Here is a 21,545-nt window from a genome sequence, read left to right as displayed (position 1 = left end):
CAAAAAAACTGTTTTATAGACCTCGACAATTGCGATAGTGTTCTCTTTCCAAAGAAGCTAGTGAAAATACGTTGGCTCAAGATTTCCGCAAACTGAAGTTGTTAGGGGAAATATAATGGATCATATTTTTATGCAGAAACATTTGACTTAATAGCTTTTATTGAATCTTTCGTCCTAATGGGTATAAAAACCTCTTTCAAATATAACAGAAATTTATGCCAACTTGGATTTTAAATGTAATGCTACCATATTGTGGTTCCAGTTTGCTTAAGCCAGAACAAAAAGAAGCGCCGCAAGCAACCAATACCCCAGTTGTTTGTTACTGGCACAAACAAAAATAATCGCAAAACGTGATAATCGCACGCATGTGACTATCATATCACGTTTCTGGTTTTATAGCCTTTCATAATTTTGGGCCTAGCAACAAACTTGAATGAGCCGTAAATCTCAATTATTGGGGGTGCCAAAATTAAACGATTAACCATATGGAGCGACGGGAACCACAAAAGTCATTACATTTATCAAGGTTCACTGTTTCTAGGAACAGAAGTGAGTATAAGCCGGTTGAGCTAAAAATAAGTGCAAAACCAAATTAATCATTGTATGTGGTTATTTAAAAGTAAGTCCAAGAACAAATTTTCCATTAACTTGGCGATTTACTACGCTTTTATCTTATCTGTTACGTATTGAATACGACTTGGGGTGCCACTGTGCAAAACAAACTCAAGGTCCGCCAGGGAGAACTCTTCTTGGCATGAGGAAGCCCCACTTTCTCGTCGATGAGTGCGGCTTATCTTAGCGTTATCACTAATTGGTTGTACTAGCTGTATTTGCATGGCTTAAAGCAAACGCTTCTAAGCGAAATTGGTTGACAACACGTCGCTTTGAGTGATGGCCCAATCACGAGTCTGTCTTTGTCATTATCGTTCGCGGCGCACTAATTTCAGCCCAAAAATAACCTGGAGCGGTAAAAATAACTTGTCGCCTTTGCTAAAAATAGCAGCGACAACAATAACACATATTCTGCATAAGCATTAAGGCAAATTATTGTTGGAAAATTTGTATCAGCAGTATTGTTTGTTTTCAGTTTTCAGTTTCCTTTGTTTATCTGGGCTTTTTATTCTTTTGTTATCAGTACTTCCAAGGAAAACAAAATTTAAGCAACGGGGACTGCGACTGAAAGTGCCGTTGTTTGCTCTTCACTTGACGGTTTGATTGGGGGAACTACCGGACTGACATTTCCTTTTATGGTCAAGGTAACGTCCGAAAAGGGGGAGTTAAATATTTATGGTGTCGAGCACTTGCAATTTTGATTGAGATTTCTTGTGAAATTAAACATTTTATTCAGTTCAAGTGATGGATACTTAATGGATATTTAGAAGGTGAAAATATTGGCTTTCGGTATTGAAATTAAATAATTGGTTGAGCGATTTGGGTGATTGTTTTAGAAGAACTTCAAATAAGGCCATTTGCTAAAAATTTTCTTTTTATATTTGCATATGCAATAATAGATCAGGTCAACTTATAAGGTAAAATAGCAAAACGTGTTAATTTGTTGAAAATGAAAATTCAAACACACTGAATTTCGTATACTATTTCAATACAAGTCAGATGAACCAAATGGATAATCCCCGAAGTAGTTCATCACCGATTACAAAGCAAATTGAAATCATTTTACCATCAGGAATCCCCTAGAAATGTATTTATTTATTCAACCCATTAATATAAAGAATCTTTTCTCGCTGTAGTTCCCATTACAATTCGCTGCGAATTGCAAATATTTGAAATGTTTCCCGATTCGGGGAATTCGGTTCGAAAGGTGTTTTGGCCAGTCCAATCACTTCCCCGTATATTGTTCCATTGTGGGCCGCCGCCTGCTGCAAAATGTAAACACAAACTCGGACTTGCTTTGTGGTTTCTATAAATACGCTGGCATAATTCGCACATGGCAGGGCCGCAAAAACTGCGCACTTTGCCAGGTTCGATTTCGATTCGCCGTGGAGTGGCCCAAATCCAGTGGAACAAGGCCAAATAGGCGGTTTATCAGCGACCGGACCGTAACCCCGACGCTTTGAAATGTCTAGCCGCGCTAAAGCCGAAAGTTGCATCAGCCATATCATGTCGATATGGCTCAATCAGATCGTCCGATTCGATTGGCATTAGATAAGCCGAAAAAAGAAGGGGTGGATGGCTGAAACGAACTCCCCTCCGGACTTTGGACCCCGCCAGCAAACAATCATGTGAGCCATTCCGGAATCAGAATCAGCTAATGTTCCGCCCCCCAACTGTGATTCATACCGACTAGACTTTGGACTGCGGAGACAGCACATTCTGCAAATATAGAAAATCTTCGGTAAACGTCTTATCAAGTGTCTCTGCATCCGCCACCTGCAAACCAGATATCAGATGCCATCCATACAAGGCCGTTCATAGAACATCTTCGGTTTCACGTTAGTCACTTTCGCCGCGCCACGCTCCCGTTACTCATACGCCACGTAATCGCTTAGAAATCTTATCAGGTGGGGTAAGAAGGGGGGTGGGCATTCTGCCAACGGTAATTTCATCAAGTCCGGCGGCGATTAACAGCCCGTTCGACTTGCGATAGGTCAGTGCGGAGCTTGTGGACGCTAAGTGGACGGCGTTCTGAATACATTTCTAGAGCATTTTCATAAGCCGCTACTCCACGGACGCAAGGCTATATCGGATTTATGGAGATTTGTGTAACGGGCCTAAAGCAGGCGCATATGTACATATCATATACCTGATCAGGGTCAATAGCGGAGTTTGTATAAACAGCTAGAAGTGTGACACCATTCGGAGTGGAGTTACCAAATTTGTTATGCAGATCGGGCAGCTGTAAGTGCTGTTTTTTGATGGCTGCACTTTCCTGGCGATCTAGTGCAAATCCACGCTGCGCCTTGCAGCATTAAAATTTCTAATTGGCGTGGGCATTACCTTTACCCAAATCCGATACTTATTGTATAACTGCACTCGAAACTCGAAACTCGAAACCGCTGCACTTCCCGCCTTTCGCAAAGGGTATCCTCTGGCTGCGGTGCATAGAGCAGCAACTTGTTATTTATGCGTCAAGTGCTAGGAACTGAATCGATCAGAACCGATTTCGAGCGGATCAGATAACATCTTCATCTGTGCCAGTTTGCGGCGCAGTTTAGCATTTTATGCGCATTCTGATCGATCCGACAATCTGGCGACTCGAAATTAGCATGGAAACGTTCTATAACAGTAAAGTCGCGAAAGCCATTTCCTTTGTTCCGTCCCCTGGCCACCTTACCCACCCACCCAACACTCCCAATACCCCACACCCCACATCCCACACCCCACACCCCACATCCCACATCCAGCTGAATGCCCCCTTACCATTCTTGGGTTTTGTTCTTTTTTGCGTTGTTTCTCAACTGAATGCATTTTGAATCGGGACTCGGAGCGAATCGCTTAAGCTACACAGGTGTACGAGTATGCGTATGGGTGTTGTGCTGTGGGTGTTATGAGTGTAATGGGTGTTACGGTGATGTGGTGATCTAACCTAGGGCAATGCAAGTGATTCGAACGGGAGATGCACTGGGTTCCTAGTGCTGGCACTCGGGGGTCCAGGGGTTCTTCAGGTTGGCCAGGCGCAGCTGCTCCAGGGCGATCTCGTGGGCCCGGAAGTGCTCCCGAGTGGCCTTCTCCAGTTCGCCGGAGGATGCGTACTCGGTCTTCTGCTTCAGATCGGCGGGAATGGGGGTGGATAGAGGCAGGGGCAGCGGGGCAGGCAGAATGGTCTGCAGGGGAATGGCCGGGAGTTCCGCAGGCCTGGTGGTGTAGCGCACCAGGAAGGGATTGCCGCCCTGCTCGGGGAGCACCTGGCCAGGAGTGGATGCAGGTTCACCCGACGGCTGGTTGGTCTGGATGCGCAGGAAGAATCCATTCTGCACCTGCTGCTGCTGGGTCACAATGCTGGGCTGCTGCTGCTGCTGCTGCGGCTGCACCTGGTTGGCGATGATCTTGAACTGGTCGGCCTTGCGCAGGTACTCGGGGGTGTCCTTCTCGAAGGCGGAGGTCCTCAGCTGGAGCTGCTCCAGCCTCTCGCTCTCCAGGCGCAGGCGGTCCTCCTGCTCGATCTTGAGGCGCTCCGCCTCCAGGAGGCGGGTCTCCTCGCGCAGGCGGTCTGCCTCCCGCTGGCGCTCGATCTCGGCCTCCTTCTCCTCCTGCCTGCGCAGCTCCAAGTCCTGCAGTCGCTCCTTCTCCCGCTCGCGCTCCTCCAGGCGAATCATGTCCGCGATGTCGGCCACCTTGTCCTCCGCCTGCAACTTGGCCTGGCTGAGGAGCAGCAGGTGTTGTTCGCGTGCCAACTTCACTTCGGGTGTGTCCTGGATGGGCTGGGGACCCTGGAACTCGGCAATCGGGCTCTTCAAAATCGCCTGGGGAGCGAATGGAGCAATGGGTGCGGTGGGAATCAGTGGCTGCTGTTGGACTTCGATGGGCTGTCGCAGGATGGCCTCATTGAACTGCTTGAGGTGCTCCTCCCGAGCGCGCTTCACCTCCGGGGTTTCTTCAATGGGCTGGGGAGCCTTCGGTTCCGGGAAGATGATGGCCTGCGCTTTGGTGGGCTGGATGGGAGTGGTCTTCAGAATGGGTTCCTCGGGCTTGGCGGGCTGACGGAGCAGGGCCTCGTTGAACAGCTTGAGGTGCTCCTCGCGCGCTCTCTTAACCTCTGGGGTTTCCTCAATGGTTTGGGTATTCTGCTGAGTCTGGAAGCTTCCTTTGGTGAAGATGCCTTCTGGCTGCTGGATCGGCAGGTTACCAAAAGCGGTCGTGGTGGCCTTGACAATCGGCTGAGGCTGGTTGGCAATTGGCTGTTGAATTCCGGGAGTGGTCTTGAGGATTACCTGGGCAGTTTCCTGGGCAGGCTGGCGGAGCAGAGCCTCGTTGAACTGCTTGAGGTGCTCCTGGCGGGCCAGCTTCACCTCGGGAGTCTCCTCAACTGGTTGAGGAGCAATCTGCTGTGAGGTTTTAAGGAGAAGGTTATCCTGAGTGCCGGCAAACTGCCCGTAGGAATGGGTCTGCGGGGTTTCGATGGGCTTGACGAACTGGGGCGTCGAGGTCTTGATCAGCAGCTGCTGCTCCTGCTGCTGGCCGTAAATCACAGGGATCTTCTCCTTCTTAAACTGATACTCTAAGAACTGGCCAAGCAGCTGCTGCTTCTGCTCGGCGCGGAGCACCTCCAGCCTGGCCTCGTTCCAGATGCGGAGCTGCTCGTCGCGGGCCCTCTGGACCTCCGGAGAAAGTCCGGGGACAGCTTCGAAGGCGGAGAACTTGACGATCTTCTCGAGGGGCTCGAACTGGGCCAGCATGCTGGCCGAGGGCTTGAGGCCCTGGGCCTTCAGGCGCTCCAGCTCCAGGCGCATGGCCTGGTAGCGCTGCTCGCACCAGGCGCGGAAGAGGGCGGTCTGCTGGTTCTCCTGCTCCAGGCCGGAGCGGATTAGACTAGAGGTGGCCAGGTCCCGGATGCCGTTCAGCGGTTCCGGGAAGGTGTAGGGCAGCAGGCGCTCTGCTCCCGTGCCGTCGTAGTAGCGAACGTAGCCCTGGGCCGGGCCACTCACCACGGGGAACTCGCCTCTGGCCGGGGAGAAGGCCACCAGCTGGGGATTCGGCTGCGTCCGGATCACGGAGAAGGCCCTCGCCGAGCCGATTGCCAGCAGGCCGATCAGGAAAAGCCGCATCTTGTGGGGGTTTGATTTATCTTCGAGTGGGTTCAACTTTCGGGTAGCGACTTGCAGGACTTCTGGGGCTCGGTGCTCCAAAACTTCACTACAACTTCGACTACTGCTGCTGGAAGACTGTTGCGATTGGGAGTCTCGGCCGAGGGCTTTTATACCCGCATCTCGGCGAGTGGAAAAGAACCGCAAGTGGAAGCAGTTTCTGGGTGTCCTTGAGCGAACCGCCGGCCCTGCAGGATGTGTCAATAAATATTCTGTTGCCCTAGGTCGCCGGGGTTCTTTATCTCGAACTTAATTGGCCACAGACTTCTGGCCCTCCCCTCCGAAGCCCCGCCGCCTCGGCCCAGGAAAACAGGACCAGCCTTCGCTTGGCTTCTTCCGTTATGCTTCAAGGTCAGGCCCGGCTTTATTTTTAGCCTGTTCACTGGGAATTTATGGCCCTTGGCCCGGCCCGATCGAGTGAAGGGACTCTGGAGCCCATCGACTATCGATTCATCAATGACACGCTCTATGCGCGGGACAATTATTTAAATTTGTCAAGCGGCTCAATGATCGCACTTTGCAGGCCAAATCGCCCCTTCCCCTTCCTGATTCGGCTGGCAGGCTACCAAATATGGCCAGCAGGAGTTAATTTATATTTAGTAGTGGGCATTTTTGTACAGTCGCCGTCTGGTCGCGCCTGCAACTCACGAGGGGAGACCGCGAGGAAGGGATCGGGACAGGACGGAACCAGGCCCCGACTCAGTCACTCGATACGGCTAAGATCCCCTTCTTCAGCTGCTTCCTTCAACCGGTTTGGCGATCCAGCCGCCACTCAATAAATTCAAGTTAATTCCAGTCGGCGCCGTTATATGGCCAATCCAAGCGCTGGACGGAGGCAAATGTGCATTAAGGTTAAACAATGTCAATCAGGCAAATTATATCACTCCGCGCCGGCATTATATGCAGCATTTTTGTGGTTTTTCGACTGAAGGAATCTCCAGTATCGAATCAGGGATCAGCTTTTTATTTAAATCAATTCGCGGACAAATATAACATATAAGCCGAAAAGAGGCGTGATTGCAAGTAGAAAGAGGTGGGAGATTAAATATATCTCCTGGCGGAATTAATATATAAATGGGTGTCTGATTTCAGGGGACACACATCTGGTGTTGAATCATTAAGCCTCGACCAGTTCAAACAATTCGGAGACATCTCTGCTTCGATGTATAACCAGTTAAGCACTTTTGTGGGGAACTTTCGTGAGACTAAGTTTAAGATTGAATTTCGCAACATAATTCCTTGGATATGCCTGCCCCTCCAAGGTTTTTTATTTTAATCATAATTCAGATTAAGATGCCTCTTTTAATATGTTAGTTAGCATTTTATTTTGCACAACCTTTCTGCAAGGTGAATGACGATGAAAAGAGATCACATTCAAAGAGAACACTGAAAATTTGGTGGTCTGGTCACAGCTATCTCATCAGAAAAGCAGCTTATCTTGCGAGTGCTGATTATTTTCATCGTGATGGCAATTTCCAGTCAGAAGAGAGTCATTCATTGATCACATGCTGGCCCAATTGCCCGCTCCATTTGCTGAGCGTATTGACTGGATTTTCACAAAAAAATTCACCTTGGCAGCTTTAGAGGTTTTCAAATTTCGCACTCTGAGGTAATGGACATACCTCCGAAGTCACACGTAAGACTTGGCGAAAAGGGGCCTCAACTTTCCCGAGCTAAAAGATTTCATAACATTTGTGCTGGCATATGTGCTGATTGGCATCTTGTTGCCATGCGAAGCGGAGACATCTAGTATAGATTTCTTTCTTGAACTGACCACAGTCACGTTGCCCATGTGACGTAGATGTATGGAGATGCGATCGTGAAGCTTCTAAGACGATAATGCCCCTGATCACCAGACGACCAAAGCACCGTTCGAACATTTCTTTTTTCGGCAGTGAAGATCGGGGCGCGTGCGTCAGGAACAATTGATTCTTTAATGATTTTGTTGTCCGCTCGTTCCGATATCAATGAATGGAAACGGAGGCACGTCCGCGCTAATTAAAGCAGCGCAAAGTGCTTTTTGCTGGCTAGCCACGTTGTTGCTTATCTTATCTGCCGCAAAGAGCGATTTGCATGCGAAACTCCGCCAAACGCGAATCGGTGGCGGATACGCAATCTGCGAACGCTGCATTCATCAGGTGTTAACTGCTCGCTGATTAGCGCGTCCCGGTGGTTCATTAAGATGTCTGAACATGGTGTGCCATCTTGTCACGCCACTGAAGGTGCACAGAGAACAAAATTGTATGCTTCTAACACTTGTATCAATAAAATCAATTGCTTAATGTTCCTTTAATTTTCTTTATTTGTAAACATCTTTTGGTGCAGTCAAATATAATTTAATTATGTTTTAGCGTCCGTACATCAAATATAAAATTGATACACTTTCCAGTGTAACAGCCTGCGTGTAGCACTATTCTGACTGCTTTTCCGGATCAGCTGTCGCCGGATCTTTAGTGAGTCAATAAATTCCACGAGCCCAAACACAGCTGCTTGGTAACGAAAAGCGAGGCAAAAGTTTATGGCCAACAAACGCACTTGAACCGCAGATCCGCCGAAAATTCCAAACTCCAATGATATCAAGCTCTGCGGAGCCTCTTTTACGAGTTATTCGGTGCACGCTGGGTAAATCACGTGCGAGTAGCGGCGAGCAAATAACCCAAGACGTCATTTTAGCTGCCTGCGAATTTAAATTAATTTAAAGGCGAAAACTCAATAGCAGTCCAATCGACGATTTGCGAACTGAAGGAACTACGTTTTGCCTTTCGAATGCTTCTTTTAATCAGTTACCGACGTCAGAAAAAATATTTTTCTCGCCAAGCAAATATTTTGATGGCTTACAAAAGGTAAAGTAAAATAGAAGCAAATAAATCCCCGATCAAAATTGCCGAGCAGCTTACGGAGAACGAACTGGGGCAGGGGCTTACATTTTTGGCAAAGTTATTCCCCACAATTAACAACACATAATTTGTTTAAATATTTTTTCACTTGCGTTGATTGGGCGTCACAAAAATGTGTTATTTGCAACCAAAAACATTTTTCAGCTGCAGCAAGCCGCACAAAACTACAAGAACCCCAATCAAAATGTCTAATTTGGAGCAGGAGCTTGAACTTTACTGAAAGTTTTTCCTCATAATTTGATGCTGTGATCGTTGTGGAACCAACATCAAGGCCATTTATTTTCAAACCTCGATATTCTTTTTTTACACTCTTGCGACCGATTCGGAGCACCGGCTTTGACGTCACATGGCCCCAGATAAAGAAACGAGTTTTTGGGAACTTCCCGCGCAGTCAGTTCCGTTTGAAGGGGCAAAATAGATAGTAATTATGCGCGTAATGAAAACATCAATTGGAGCGCCAACGCAATGACCTACAACCTGGCACTTGGCCGAGTTGCACTGACCAAAGTGGTGGTCACTCGTCGCGAAACCGGGTAATCACGAGAGCAACAACAACTACACTTCAATCGAGAGGCGTAAATAAATTTGCATTAATAATTAAGGCCAGCTGCTGGCGATTTTGGGCGTTCTATCATCTACAGTTAAATTGAAATTGAGTTGTTTAATAGCTCCCCGATTGCCGGCAATGAACAGTAGCTACATATGTTTGCCGTCGGACGGCTTTAAGCCGGGCTTAGCTGTGGAATTGTGTATTCAGGCCCAAACACAATTGCCGCTGTTTATCAAGTCTAAAGTCTAAGCACGTGAAAAATGCGTAGAAAATATTTCAAGATTTATTTTTGTTATGCGTTGCAATTGTCACGCAAACAACTTAATTTTTCACGAGAAAGACACTTTGTTTATGTTTTGCTTTGACCGCCTCTTAAATCGGTTCGTTCAATCTTATGGTTTAATGCTTCTCAAATTAATTGGCCTAATCATGTTTTTGGACCGTGAGTTGAGTATTTCCAACTTACATTACTTACCGCGCAACATAAACTTTGAGTACAATTTGAGAAGAATAAGAAGATATCGAAAAAAGAGGTGTCTAGTTCTTGCCTACTCAGAAAATATTTTTTTTAGCGTTCTATATCTTCATAGTTAACGGTAAGAAATGCCCACACTGAATCTTAAATAAGTTGTTAATCACAAAAAAAATGGGACATACAAATATTTTGTACGTAAACAATTTATTTGAAGCTTTAGCTTAAATTAAAAAGTTTTTGGTCCAGAATAATTAGTTAAGAATACGACTGATGCACATAGCATTTAACCGCCGTTCGTCTTGAAACAGGTGGCCGTTAAGAAGAATGCAAGAGAAAGAAGTAAATGGTTAATCTCTCCATCAATTTTGAAAATGTTTTGAAATCCGTGCTGATGAAACCGAAAGCCAATTGGCCAGTGCAAGTGAATCACGTGCCATGAGCCGGGGCTAAAACTGTACCTCCGAAACTGTAAAACAACACATCTGCCGGGGCGATAATTGATGTGGGGTGAATATGACACTGTCAACAGCAGCCCCTCAAAACCCGGTGAACGACCTGGGGATAATCAAAGTAAATATAAGTCAATTCCTGTCGAACCTCACTGACGCACTTTTGGCGACAATTGCGAAACGAGGCTGCTCAAACTGTGGGCCAGTGGATTTGAGTCCGAGATTTGCACCAGTTTCCATCAAACCGTGAAAGTACATCAAATATGCAAAGGCTTTGTTTAAAACATTTATTTTTCTGTTTTTAATTTACCATTAGATTTAAACAATATTCAATCTTGTTAAGGGCAAAGGTGGTGGTGTCGGATTGAACTTGGGGTGGGGATATGGGTGTCAGGGGATCCGTTGGGGATTGGGAGCCAACTACTTCAATACTTAATTGTCTACGCTTTCCACTTAGGCATAAGAAATTTTTGCATTAATTACACACAGTAATTATAATAATAATAATCTTCATCCTCTAATACATCATAATAATCAAATATATTTTTGTTCATATGGAAATCAAGACGTACACTATATGCATATAGAGATAAATCGATTTATGTAGAGACTCAAGCGCACACACACATCTATACAATTTGTAATGCTATTTGTAAATGTTCATTATCATTTAATCCTCTAAACAGCGGTTTTAGTTTTTACACGTTTTTTAACTTGAGGCGTCGCTTGCTTTGTTTTTGTGGTTTTTAGTTTTTATTGTTGTTGTTTTGGGCTTAACTGTAGGAGAGCTTAAAACTATTTAACTTAAACATTGATTTGATTTCGCGTGAATCGACTTGAGGTTATAAATTCCATGTTGTTGTGATTCGAACCGATTTCGGGATCTACTTAACATTTCATAATCGTGGTCACAAAAGCCAAATAATGTACAAAAATAGGATCCTCCTCCAACGAATTCGCTAACTGCGCGTATTACAAAAACTGTACACAATGGTTTAGGGGCAAACGATCCCTGGTGACTTGGCAACAAACGAAAATCAAAGACACTTGCAGTGCAAATTGGAAATTCGCCATCGAAATACTCTAATGGAGGGCCTTCTTCAACATCGTCATCTTCGAGTATCGAGTAACAACAAACGAGATATAAAAATACGAGCGATCCCTTTTTGTCGGGAGCTAACTAAATGGCTAAAGCCTTTCGAGCGGCGCCTAAAGATGCAGTCGAGCCATCAGCTTTCACATGATCGGATCGGGTCCTTGGCCCTCCAAGTCGGATACCTGGCTCTGGTAGTGCAGCGCGTCCTGGTACGCCTTCTTCACAGCCTTCCGCTCCGCCGGCTTGCGCGACTCCACCAGCTTCTGCTGGTCCAGCTGCTTGTCGATCCCGAGGATGTCCAGCTTGTTGGCCGGCAGCCACTGCCAGGTGCGCTTCACGTCGAAAAAGAGCACCAGGAACACGATCTCGTCCAGGCAGTTCTTGCGCAGCGCCAGGACGTCGGTGGGCGGAGCGGGCAGCGGCACCCCGTTGTACACAAATCCCTTCGGCGTCTTGGGGTCGAGAATGAGTGCGGGGTACCAAGGATACCCGCGGCACTTGGCCCACACCAGCTGCAGCGGCTCCAGCGTGGGCTTCTGGCCGTGGCCGTGGTGATTGTGCCTCTCCGCGGAGGCGGAGTCCTCGACGTGCTTGCTGCGGTTGTTATTCGTGGCGATGGTGCTCCCAGCTGCCGTGGTGTTCCGCCGCGCTTTGATGCTGTTCACCAGCGGAGATGCGTTCGGCGTCGCTGACCGCAGCTTGCCCGCCCTTCGCAGCAGCGGTGGGGGCGTGGCTGTTGAGCTGGTGGACTCGCTGAGATTGCTGCGTCGCTTTCCGCGACCCCGTGACGCCGTCAAGGCGGCTGTTCTTGCAATTGTCGTCGGAGTTGGGGTGCTGCGCGTGCCCACTTTCAGCGTCTTGTTCTGCCGCACGCTCAAGGGCCGCTCCTCATCCTCGTCCTCCTCGCTGGAGCTGCCGCCACTCCCTCCGCTGCTACTGCTGATGGCCATGTTGCCGTTGTTTCCCTGGCCGTGGTTAAGGCTCGCGTGCTGCAGGTCCATGGCGTCCGTGGTTCCGTCCTGCGACGTCGAGTCCCGCTCCTCGCTGCTCCTCCTGCCGCCGTCTCCGTCCGCATCGCCTTCGCTCGCCTCGTCGCTGTCGAAGTCGGAGCAGCTGCCCGACATGCTGAAGTCGGAGCAGCTGCTGCACGGACTGCTCGACTGCGAGGGCGCGTCGTCGCTGTCGCTCACGTCGCGCTGATTGTTGGCCCTGTACACCCGGAAGCTGTCCGGTATTCGCTCGAAGGGCAGGGGATCGGGCATAGGCAGCGCTTGACTGACGGCCACCGCCGGATTGGGCGACTTCTTTGGTGACATCGAGGCGCTGTGCCTCACCTCCGGCAGTCGGCGATAACGACCCGGCCTCTTTGGCGACTTGACGGGCAGACTCGCGTTCAGCTTGCTGTTCATGGCGAGCGTCGAAGAGGTTAGGCCAGCGGATGTGACAACCCCGGCTGACGACGTCCCACCACCTCCGGCTCCCGATGCAAGGGCTCCTCCGCCAGCACTGTTGCTGTTTTGCGTCAACGCAAAGCTGGAAACCGTGGGCGGAGCGCTGGCCAGGACGTGGTTCAGGTTGCCCGTTCCACTGGACGCTGCTGTGGCCGCCGTCGTGGCGGAGGACGAGCTGCCACTGGTGGACTGGGTGTTCGAGGACTGCGAGTTGTGGTGTTCCTCCTTCACAGGCGTCGTTAAGGGCTCCGAGGGTCTCTTCAGAGCAGCTTGCGCCTTGCGCGTCAGCAATATGGCCGTTCTGAGGGAATTAATAGAGAATTAATGTGTTATTAACTTATACTAATGGTACTGATGAATACAAGCCTGACACAGTCTTAGTTGTTTGGTTATGTTAGAATAATCTTTATAATTTGGAGCAAAACAGTATTAGTTAATTATATATAGACTTCTTTCTTTATGCAGCTTAAAGGAAATGTGTGAAATTAACGAATATCCTGTAACAAAATAATATCCTCAAAGTTGAACTCTTTTGTTGATAAAACAGCACTTAAATACAAATCATTAAAACTCTATCAAAATTTAAATGAGGACAAGTGGTGACCGTTTAATTTTATATGAGTAAATGGCTTTTATAAGCTTTTTTTGGCCAGAGGAATCTCTCTTCCTATTACTAGTAAAAATGTATAGGTAACTTGACTTACCTCCGATTGATTCCCACGGGTGAGCTACTGTTGTTGAGACTCTTGATTGGACTGCAGGGCGGCGTTTGCGTGGAGTTAAGCAAGTCCTTCGATACATTATCGTCGCCCTCACCCATCGAATCATCATCAGAGTCCTCATCTTCATCATCCTCGTCGTGTGCCAGCTCCATGTCGACGACACTGCTATTCAACCGTTTTCGCGTGCGTTTTTTCGAAGGCGAGGCTCCAACAGCATCTTCCTCATCGCTTTGGGATTGGGCGTGAGATGAGTAGCGCTGGGGAAAGTCACAAATTAGATTTGACATTTGAAGCCGATAAATTCAACACTCACCGCCGCAAACCTCGCCTTCTGAAGGCTTTTGCGCATCCGCGTGATCTCCAGCCGAATCTGCTTGATTTTCTTGGTCCGGTAGCTGGGGTTCTTCAGAACCTGGGACTTGTCGGCAAGAATAAGCAGCTTCTGGACGATGCCTTCGCTGGCCGGTGCCGCCAGCAGCAGGCGTAGCTCCTGCTCCACCTCCGCCTCCACGTGGTCGACGTGGGAACGCTGCGATCGCTCCAGCAACCCGTCCCGCTGCAGCTCCTTTCGAAGTTGGACGAAGAGAGGTGCTGCCTGGTCGCGCATGCGAATTCCCGCGCGGTAAAACACCGTGTCCTTGTTGTTGTACGCCAGGCAGTTCTGAATCATCAGATCGAAGTCAGCTTCTAGCTGCTCCAACGAGGTGTACTGGCACTCCTTTAGCTTCGTCCGCATGGTCCCCAGATCCATGGGCTGCTTCACAATGTCCGTGTAGTCGGGGACCGCGCTGGTGTCCACCGGCTCGCGGAAGATCTCCATGCTGTCGCGCGCTTCCAGCGCATCCAGCAGCTTGTTCAAAGCAGCCTCCAGCGGGTTGAGTTGCAGCATAACCACCTCCTCGGATATGCGAACGAAGGCCACCTTCAGCTTCTCGCGCTTGCGGACCAGTTCGCACAGCAGGCGCGCCCGCTCCAAGTCCTGTCGCAGGCACTGCCAGTACTTGAGCTGCCGGTACAGCTCGCCCGTGTCCGGCGATCCTTCGATGCCGTTCCGCTGGATCACGCCGTGATTGTTGCCTTGGCTCTGGAGTCGTCGCAGCAGCGGCACCCGTTGCGATAGTGCCGCTTGAGCGTCCAATAGGCGATGATGCGGTCGAGGAACTCCTTCTTGCGCTGCATGGTCACCATGGTGGCGATCTCCTGAACGCGGTCCGGCGGAATCGTCGGGATCAGCACCACGGGCGCAGTGGAGCGCTTCTTGGCCAGGGCCTTGCGCGCCTCCCGCATCTTGTGGCGCGTGTCCTCGAAGTCGGGCACGTTCATCTTGAGCTTGGCGTCCGCCGGCGTGTGGGAGTGGCAGTAGGCGAACTTCTGGACGTGCATGGACGAATCGTTGTGGCCGTCCTTTACCGTGTCCATGGTCATGTAGAGGCCCGCCTGTTGGGCGCAGGTGACGTGGAAGGCGGCGTAGCAGCTGTGCCGATGGCACTGGATGCAGGCACCAAGGCCCTTCTCCTTGCACACGTAGCAGGTGAGTCGCCAGCGAGCAGGGGGAATGGTTTCGATTGAATCTGTAAGAGAATTTCACGGTTTAACTGTATATAATAAACTGTATTAACAATAGATAGAAGTACGCACCTATGGGCTCCAGAAATACGGTGTTGGCAAACCGAACTTCCGGTATCCACAGCGCACAGACCACGTGCGCCCACTGGCCGTGGTCCGTTTGCTTGAAGGCGCCTCCTGCGTTGGGACAGAGCACACAGTTGACGGGCTTACTGGGAGACTGCAGGCATCGCCGGCAGAGCCACTGGCCCTCCGGGATGTAGGGCACCCCGTAGCAGTCCTGGTGCACCGCCAGGTTGCACATGTCGCAGAAAAGTATCACGTTGGAGTTCTGGCACTCGCCGTCTAGGCAAATGCAGCAGACTGCGTCGTCGTCGACCTCGACGCCCGTGGGCGTGCCGTTGGCCGCCGCCTGGAAGTGCGACTCCTTCTCCAGGCGGTCCATCAGCAGTTCCATTGTGTCGATGCCCACGGCATTCAGGCCGAGCCGCTGGCGCTCCTCGTTCATGTGCTCCAGCCAGGCGGAATCTTCTTCGTCCACGTCGTACTCCACCTCGCCGTCCAGCTCGTCCGTCGACTTCTCGATAAAGCGGTAGTAAGCCAGCGGCCTCGGCGGGGCGTCAGGCACTCGGTAGTCGGGGATCTCAGCCACCCTGGCCACTGGCACCTGGACCCGCGCCCAGGGCGCGTTCTCCTCCAGAGGCGGAGCGTCGGCGTTGAGAATGCAGCCCCTGGCCACCAGGGCGGCGAACTCCTCATCCTCCACGAGCGGAAGCGCATCATCGATGCCCAGGCGCACACTTTTTCCGTCCAGGTTGAACGTAACCGTGGCCTCCTCCTCGTTGTAGGCCACCAGGGACTCGGGGCTGGCATACTGCCGAGTGGGGCCACCTCCGGCCGCTGCCCCGCCGCCCGTGACGAGCGAGGAGCAGCCGTTTCTGGCCTCCGAGCCCAGGCCACCGGTTGCAGGATGGTCCTTGGGCGGACGCGGGGTCGAGTGGTGGCCGCCGGAGCGGGAACGCGCCTTCTTGCGGTTGGGAGTCAGCACTGGCGTCAGCGGCTGGGGGTTGTCGTGGTCGTACTTCATCAGATGGTACTGCAGGCCCATTATGGTCTTGTAGCTGCGGTCACAGCCGCGGACGGGACAGCCGAACGGCGGCTGCGCCTGCTGGCTCTTCACGCCCTTGCAGTACTCGACCGCATCGAAGTCGAGGCCCATGATCTCGGTCTGCGGCGCGATCGGCGGGATCTGCTGCAGCTGGCTTCTCGGGGATTGGCGGTTCGCGGATTGCGGGTCGCGGGCACTGTGTCTACTCCGCGGCACGGCTGCGCATACGTATGAGCATCCCACGGTGGTCGTCGCAGAGCGCGCGGTTTTCTCTGTCCACCGTTCCTGGTCGATTTTCGTTGGCTTGTTGCAAATTTTTTAACAAATGTGCTAGCGATGGTCGGTTGGGTCAGCTCGCCATGGCGATACTATCGGCGGTGTAGGCTTTGCAACACTAATGGAGCCGGGAAACTAGTTTTACTTAAATAGTTTGTTGACAGCACATAATGTACTTTAACGCTTTGCAAAAGATTGAAATAATTTTCGTGCTATGTTTATTATTCCCTTTTTTTTTAATGACTTAAAATGCATGCTTTCAATTGCTATACAGCACTGCTTGCTAGGGATGGTACTGGGTGAGACCAGAGGGAACCGATTCAACTAAATATTTATTCTTCAGTTTGCATATTCAAAAACGCATGCTTTAAAAAGGTAAAACTAGCTATTGATTGTTACTTTAAATTATACAAAGAACTCTTTGAAAGCATGTCTATTATACAACACTCTTGGTTTTGTTTTTTATTTTGCGCGGGAAATTTTCCGCCTGTGCAGTGCTGTAAAGCGGAGACAGTATCGCGCCTTACAGCACAAAACGCTAGGGTTGTCGAAAATTTTAAAAATATCGTATCGATGATATTTTTTTTATCAAATAATATGATAATAATATTTCTAAATATCACCGAAAAATATCGATATATTGATATTTTTGATATTTTTTGTGTTAAATAAAAAAATTTCCTGCCCACAATAAAAAGACAATAAGTTTCGGTAATTGTTTACAAGTGCGGTCCGGACTTCGAAATCCGTTGGCGGAAAGTGAAAATTTTGCACCGTTTTTTTGTTATTAACAATCCTTACTTCAGCATTCTTGAAAGTCTCCGTTATTGTCATAATACCTTCAAAGTTCGTGGACAGCTAAGAATGAAAACTAATTAATATATCTGTGAACAACGTGGGTGTGCGCGTTTGGCGCCAAATTTCGGTGGTATGTGCGTAAGTTACATATGCACACATAGACAACGAAATCTGGCCATACGCACACATAGCACATATGTATATTCCTTCTTTTGCGCGCATTTTGCGAAAATATTATTTTGCGCTTGAATTCGTTCACTTGAAGTCGCTTTGGAATACAAAGTAACCGAGACAAAAATATCAAAAAATATCAAAAAAATATATCGATTTTCCGATATTTAGGCAAACAAAAAATTACGATATAAATATATCATTTTAAAAAGAAAATATCGATATATTGATATTTTGATATAATATCAACAACCCTACAAAACGCCCTGTTAAAGTGTAGGACGGTGTAGGACTAGGTCAACCGAGGCACCAACCCGTGCTGGAAGAACACGACTATCTCAGGCACCCACCCAGAGCGGTGGAAAACCGTCAAGCAAATTTAAAATATCGATACTTTTGCTTGAGACAGATGTTTTTGCAGCTCTACCGACGCGCGTCTTAATTGCCGCCATTTGAAAAAAAACGAAGTAATCGGAGGATCGAGTTTGCAATTTGTCAGATACAGTCGCTAGTTATGGAGGACATCTTGGGCGTGCTGGGCTCGCTTTCGGGGCTGCGGCTCGAGCTGGAGGCCCTGCGCAAAGTGAGTCGAGGATCAGGATCCGCAGTTATCCTCACTCAACATGGCGTCTTATTTTTATTTCTTTTAGGCCCACTTCGTGGAGCTGGAACACCTCTTCTACGGCACCGCGAATTCAGAGGCGGAGGCCAAGGCGGCAGACACTGCTCCGGTGGCCAAAAGCCAGGAGAACTCATCGGTGACCCCGCAGCAGACGAAAAAGCGACCCAAACGACTCACCTCCTTGGCCGAGGATCATGACGAACACGAGGGTGAGTATGCAGCTGATGAAATCTACCGAGCTGGGGTAAGACCTGGATTCTATCCTTTTCAGTTGCTCCGGACACAACGGCCAACTCCTCCACGTTCCAAACCGTTCGGGTCAGCAATTCACAGCTGCTGGCCATCGCCGAAGATGAGCTTAACTCAACAGCCTCCTTGATGCCGCCTCCGCCTGTGCCCGTCACAGCGGACACTACGCTCAACTCGGGCAGGCCTCAGCGCGCCGCTAAGCTGAAGTCGGAGAAACTGCTTAAGGAGCCCTCGCTCATTCGGAAGATGCGGCGGCCCAGCCATGAGGAGACCGTCAAGATCAAGGTGGAGAGCGAGCAGAGGGTCTCGCAGTTCAACAGCGCCACCAGCGGGCAGCCTGTCCAAAATAAGGAGCAGCCGGAGCAGGATTCGCAGACGGAGCCAGAAGTCCCAGCAGAAGCAGTGGATAAGCAAAAGCCCACGGGAAGAGTTTCCGAGGATGCCAACTCCTCGAAGACCCTGCGCGTAAAGATCAAACGCGAGAAACTCACCAACGAAGGATTGGTCCCTCCTGCTGACGTGACCACCACAACAAATGTGACCACCGCCTCCTCCGCAACGATGGAGGCTGCCCGTCCGGACGATACAGTGGCCAGCAACACGACAAACACCACGGAGGTCACCAAGAAGGGACGCAAGAAGAAGAAGGACGTGGAAAACCATCGACCAATCAAGGTGGAGCGATTTAGCGACCTGGACAAGGGCTCGCCTGTGGCGTCACGCACGCGCAAGTGCAGCACTGAGTCGCGACCAAATCGGGAGCAATCGATCTACAAGGATGCTCTGGAAGGACCGCCCGTCGCAGAGGAACCAGTTACTTCATCTGCGCCTGCTGTACCATCTGCAGCCAACGAAACGGTGACCATTTCCAATGCCACCATGGTCATTGGTCCAGCGCCCACGTCGGAAGACAGTCCAAAGTTGCCAGCTGGCGATGCCACCTTCGAGGTGCACTCTACCGACAAGAAGGCGCTGCCTACTAAGCAGGACAGCCTCCTTACGGAAGACGAGTCGGTGGAGGAGAAGTTGCCGGCGTCGAAGCTGCTTTCCAGCATCAAGTCGATAAAGCTACCAACTCGCACCCACGAGCTCTTCAAGTAAGTAGCAAAATCAATTTTATGGCTATCAACGTTTATTCTGGTATCTTGGTTTATTCTGCAGCCCCCTTCTGCAGAGTCCCGTGAAGCTGCGCGTGGAGGCTTTTGAAAATGCGGCCAATGCGCAATCTAACATGCGTCCCAAGCGAGGCAAGGAGGTGGTAAGTCTACTATTTTCACAATTTGCATTGATATGGTACAACATAACATAGATATCCACCTGATAATATCCATCTTCAAAATTTTTTTAAGACCCCTTTAGTATCGGAACAAAATTATAGTTTTGCAAAATTTCTGATCCCTTTATTAACTTTAGAAAGCTGAAGTTAGTGCTTTTGTACCCTCGCAGAAAGTGTTCTAATTTGCAACGCAGTAAGGGAAACAACTCCCACCTCATGTACTTATTTTTGATCAGCATCACCTTCTAAGTCAATTTCGATATGAAAGTCTGTCCGACCGCCTATCGAAGCAATCTTTCTTTCTTGTTCGTTTTGATATTACACAGCCCGTTGATTAACTTACCATTCTCTTCACCAGGGCACGCCAGGATCCAACAACACTCCCAAGATTGGAAAGCTGCCCGCTCCGACGGTGGGTCGCTTCTACACGCCCACACAGACGTGCAGCACGCTGCCGTTGAGCTCGGCGCAGCCCAAGAAGGGACCTGCGAGCGCATCGAAGGCCGTCCCTCTGATGAAGACAGCCACAGGGACGAACCTGAAGTCCACCCAGTCGACGTCCACCAAGACGCTCTCGCGCGAGAACAGCGGCGACGACTTCCGCAAGGGATTGCACAACCTGGCCGAGGAGCGCAAAAAGCTGCGCGAGCAGAAGCACCAGCAGGCTGCCCAGCAGCGCGAGGCGAAGGAGCGGGAGAGGGCCGAGCGAATGGCCAAGTTGGCAGCGGAGCGCGCCAAGAAGCAGGAGGAACGAAAGCGCATTGAGGAGCGCAAGCGGCAGGAACTGGAGGAGCTGCAGCGCAAGATGCGACAGCAGGAGGAGGCCGAGGCGCTCAAGAAGGCCAAGGCCAAGGAGCTGGAGCAGCAGAAGCTGCAGCAGTTGACCGGAGCCAAGCCCAAGAAGATGCTTCCTCCGCCCCCGAAGACGAAGTACACCTGGGAGATGCTGCACGAGGACGACTCCACCGACGACGAGGGCAAGGTCACTCACAAGCGCCCACCCGCACCCACCTGGAGTCGAAGTAAGTTTGCTATCTTTATTTAACTTAAGTCCTCAGTTCCTTGAACCAAGTACTTCCAAGAAGTTTAATCGGTTAAATTATCTTATCAAGATTTTACTCGTATTGAAGTTATATTGTAGATTGCTATACCATACAACAGATTTACAATTGGGAATTATTAATCGGTCATAAGTGTTAATCGGTAGGCAATCCCTCGATTAAGGTTAATATTCCACTTAACTTATACTTTAAATGTACCATGATTAATGATAAGGTTAATTCCATTTTCAACTCGCTTTTAATTTGTTATTTTGAAAAATTCGAAAGTCTCATCACAGTTTAATGTTGAATGAAACAAATATACTATTGACTAACTATAACTAACTAACTATACCTAACTATACTATCAAATAAGATTAAAAAATTGTAAAATATGATCCAGGCACTAGATAGTTTATTCCACTATAGGATTCATATTCGTTCTGGCAAATTAAACTCCTCAACGCTTAGTGAAATCATTTACTAATTGTCCATTCTCTCCACAGGCCATGTAAGAGGAGAGGCGATCGCCATGCAGAGCCACTGCCCCACGGACATCATCGACAGCTTCTTCTCGGTGGCGCCCACCACGCCGGACCTGAAGCAGATCTTCCCGAACATCGATCCCAGCCAGCTGAAGCGCAACTCCAGCGTGCTGTGGTCCACGCCCCCTCGCTACTCGGAGCTGCCGAAATACTAGCCAAGTAGTCCTGTTCTTTTTACCCGTAAATGCACATGTTTATGATCGAATAAATAAAGTTAATTGTGAAATTTAAAGCGGAGTACCGCTGCCCGATTCACTGCGACTCTGACACTAATACCCAGGTGCTTAAGAACTATTAAAGCCGCCAGCGTGCTCAATTAATGGTTCGCTGGTGGCTGGTGGCTGGTGGCTGCTTGCTGATTCCATTAGCAAAGCTGCCCAACAATGGAAACGTCGATTCGTGAAAAGTGTGAAAACGCAGAGGAAGGAAAGAAAATAAAATCAAATAAAAGAAAAGAAAACAGCCCGCCAAACACAATTTCACTGGTCATGG

The 21,545-nt window shown here is 49.4% G+C and overlaps 3 protein-coding genes across 3 annotated transcripts; 1 reads left to right on the top strand and 2 right to left on the bottom strand.

The window, feature by feature from the left end:
• Positions 1-3,587: 3,587 nt before the first annotated feature.
• On the bottom strand, positions 3,588-5,723 carry LOC108094262 (trichohyalin). Its single transcript, XM_017194727.1, has 2 exons — positions 5,088-5,723; positions 3,588-5,030 (listed from the first exon to the last, which is right to left on the bottom strand). Exons 1-2 carry the CDS (start codon positions 5,721-5,723, stop codon positions 3,588-3,590), a joined length of 2,079 nt encoding a protein of 692 aa, XP_017050216.1.
• Positions 5,724-10,649: 4,926 nt separating this feature from the next.
• LOC108094308 (bromodomain-containing protein 1) lies at positions 10,650-16,442 on the bottom strand. Its single transcript, XM_017194829.2, is given in 5 exon segments — positions 10,650-12,981; positions 13,385-13,659; positions 13,716-14,509; positions 14,512-14,973; positions 15,041-16,442. Coding segments are annotated over 5 exon segments (4,290 nt in total). The 5' UTR covers positions 16,188-16,442; the 3' UTR covers positions 10,650-11,369.
• A 1,213-nt stretch (positions 16,443-17,655) lies between these two features.
• On the top strand, positions 17,656-21,326 carry LOC108094323 (inner centromere protein A). The gene is made up of 6 exons (XM_017194867.2): positions 17,656-17,904; positions 17,972-18,152; positions 18,215-19,289; positions 19,354-19,450; positions 19,827-20,490; positions 21,015-21,326. The coding sequence occupies exons 1-6, from the start codon at positions 17,836-17,838 to the stop codon at positions 21,206-21,208; spliced, it is 2,280 nt and encodes a 759-aa protein (XP_017050356.1). The 5' UTR covers positions 17,656-17,835; the 3' UTR covers positions 21,209-21,326.
• Positions 21,327-21,545: the final 219 nt, after the last annotated feature.

This window comes from Drosophila ficusphila, unplaced genomic scaffold, assembly GCF_018152265.1.
Source record: "Drosophila ficusphila isolate 14025-0441.05 unplaced genomic scaffold, ASM1815226v1 contig_414, whole genome shotgun sequence".
NCBI classification, from domain to species: domain Eukaryota; kingdom Metazoa; phylum Arthropoda; class Insecta; order Diptera; family Drosophilidae; genus Drosophila; species Drosophila ficusphila.
This window is presented reverse-complemented; position numbering and strand designations above follow the sequence as displayed.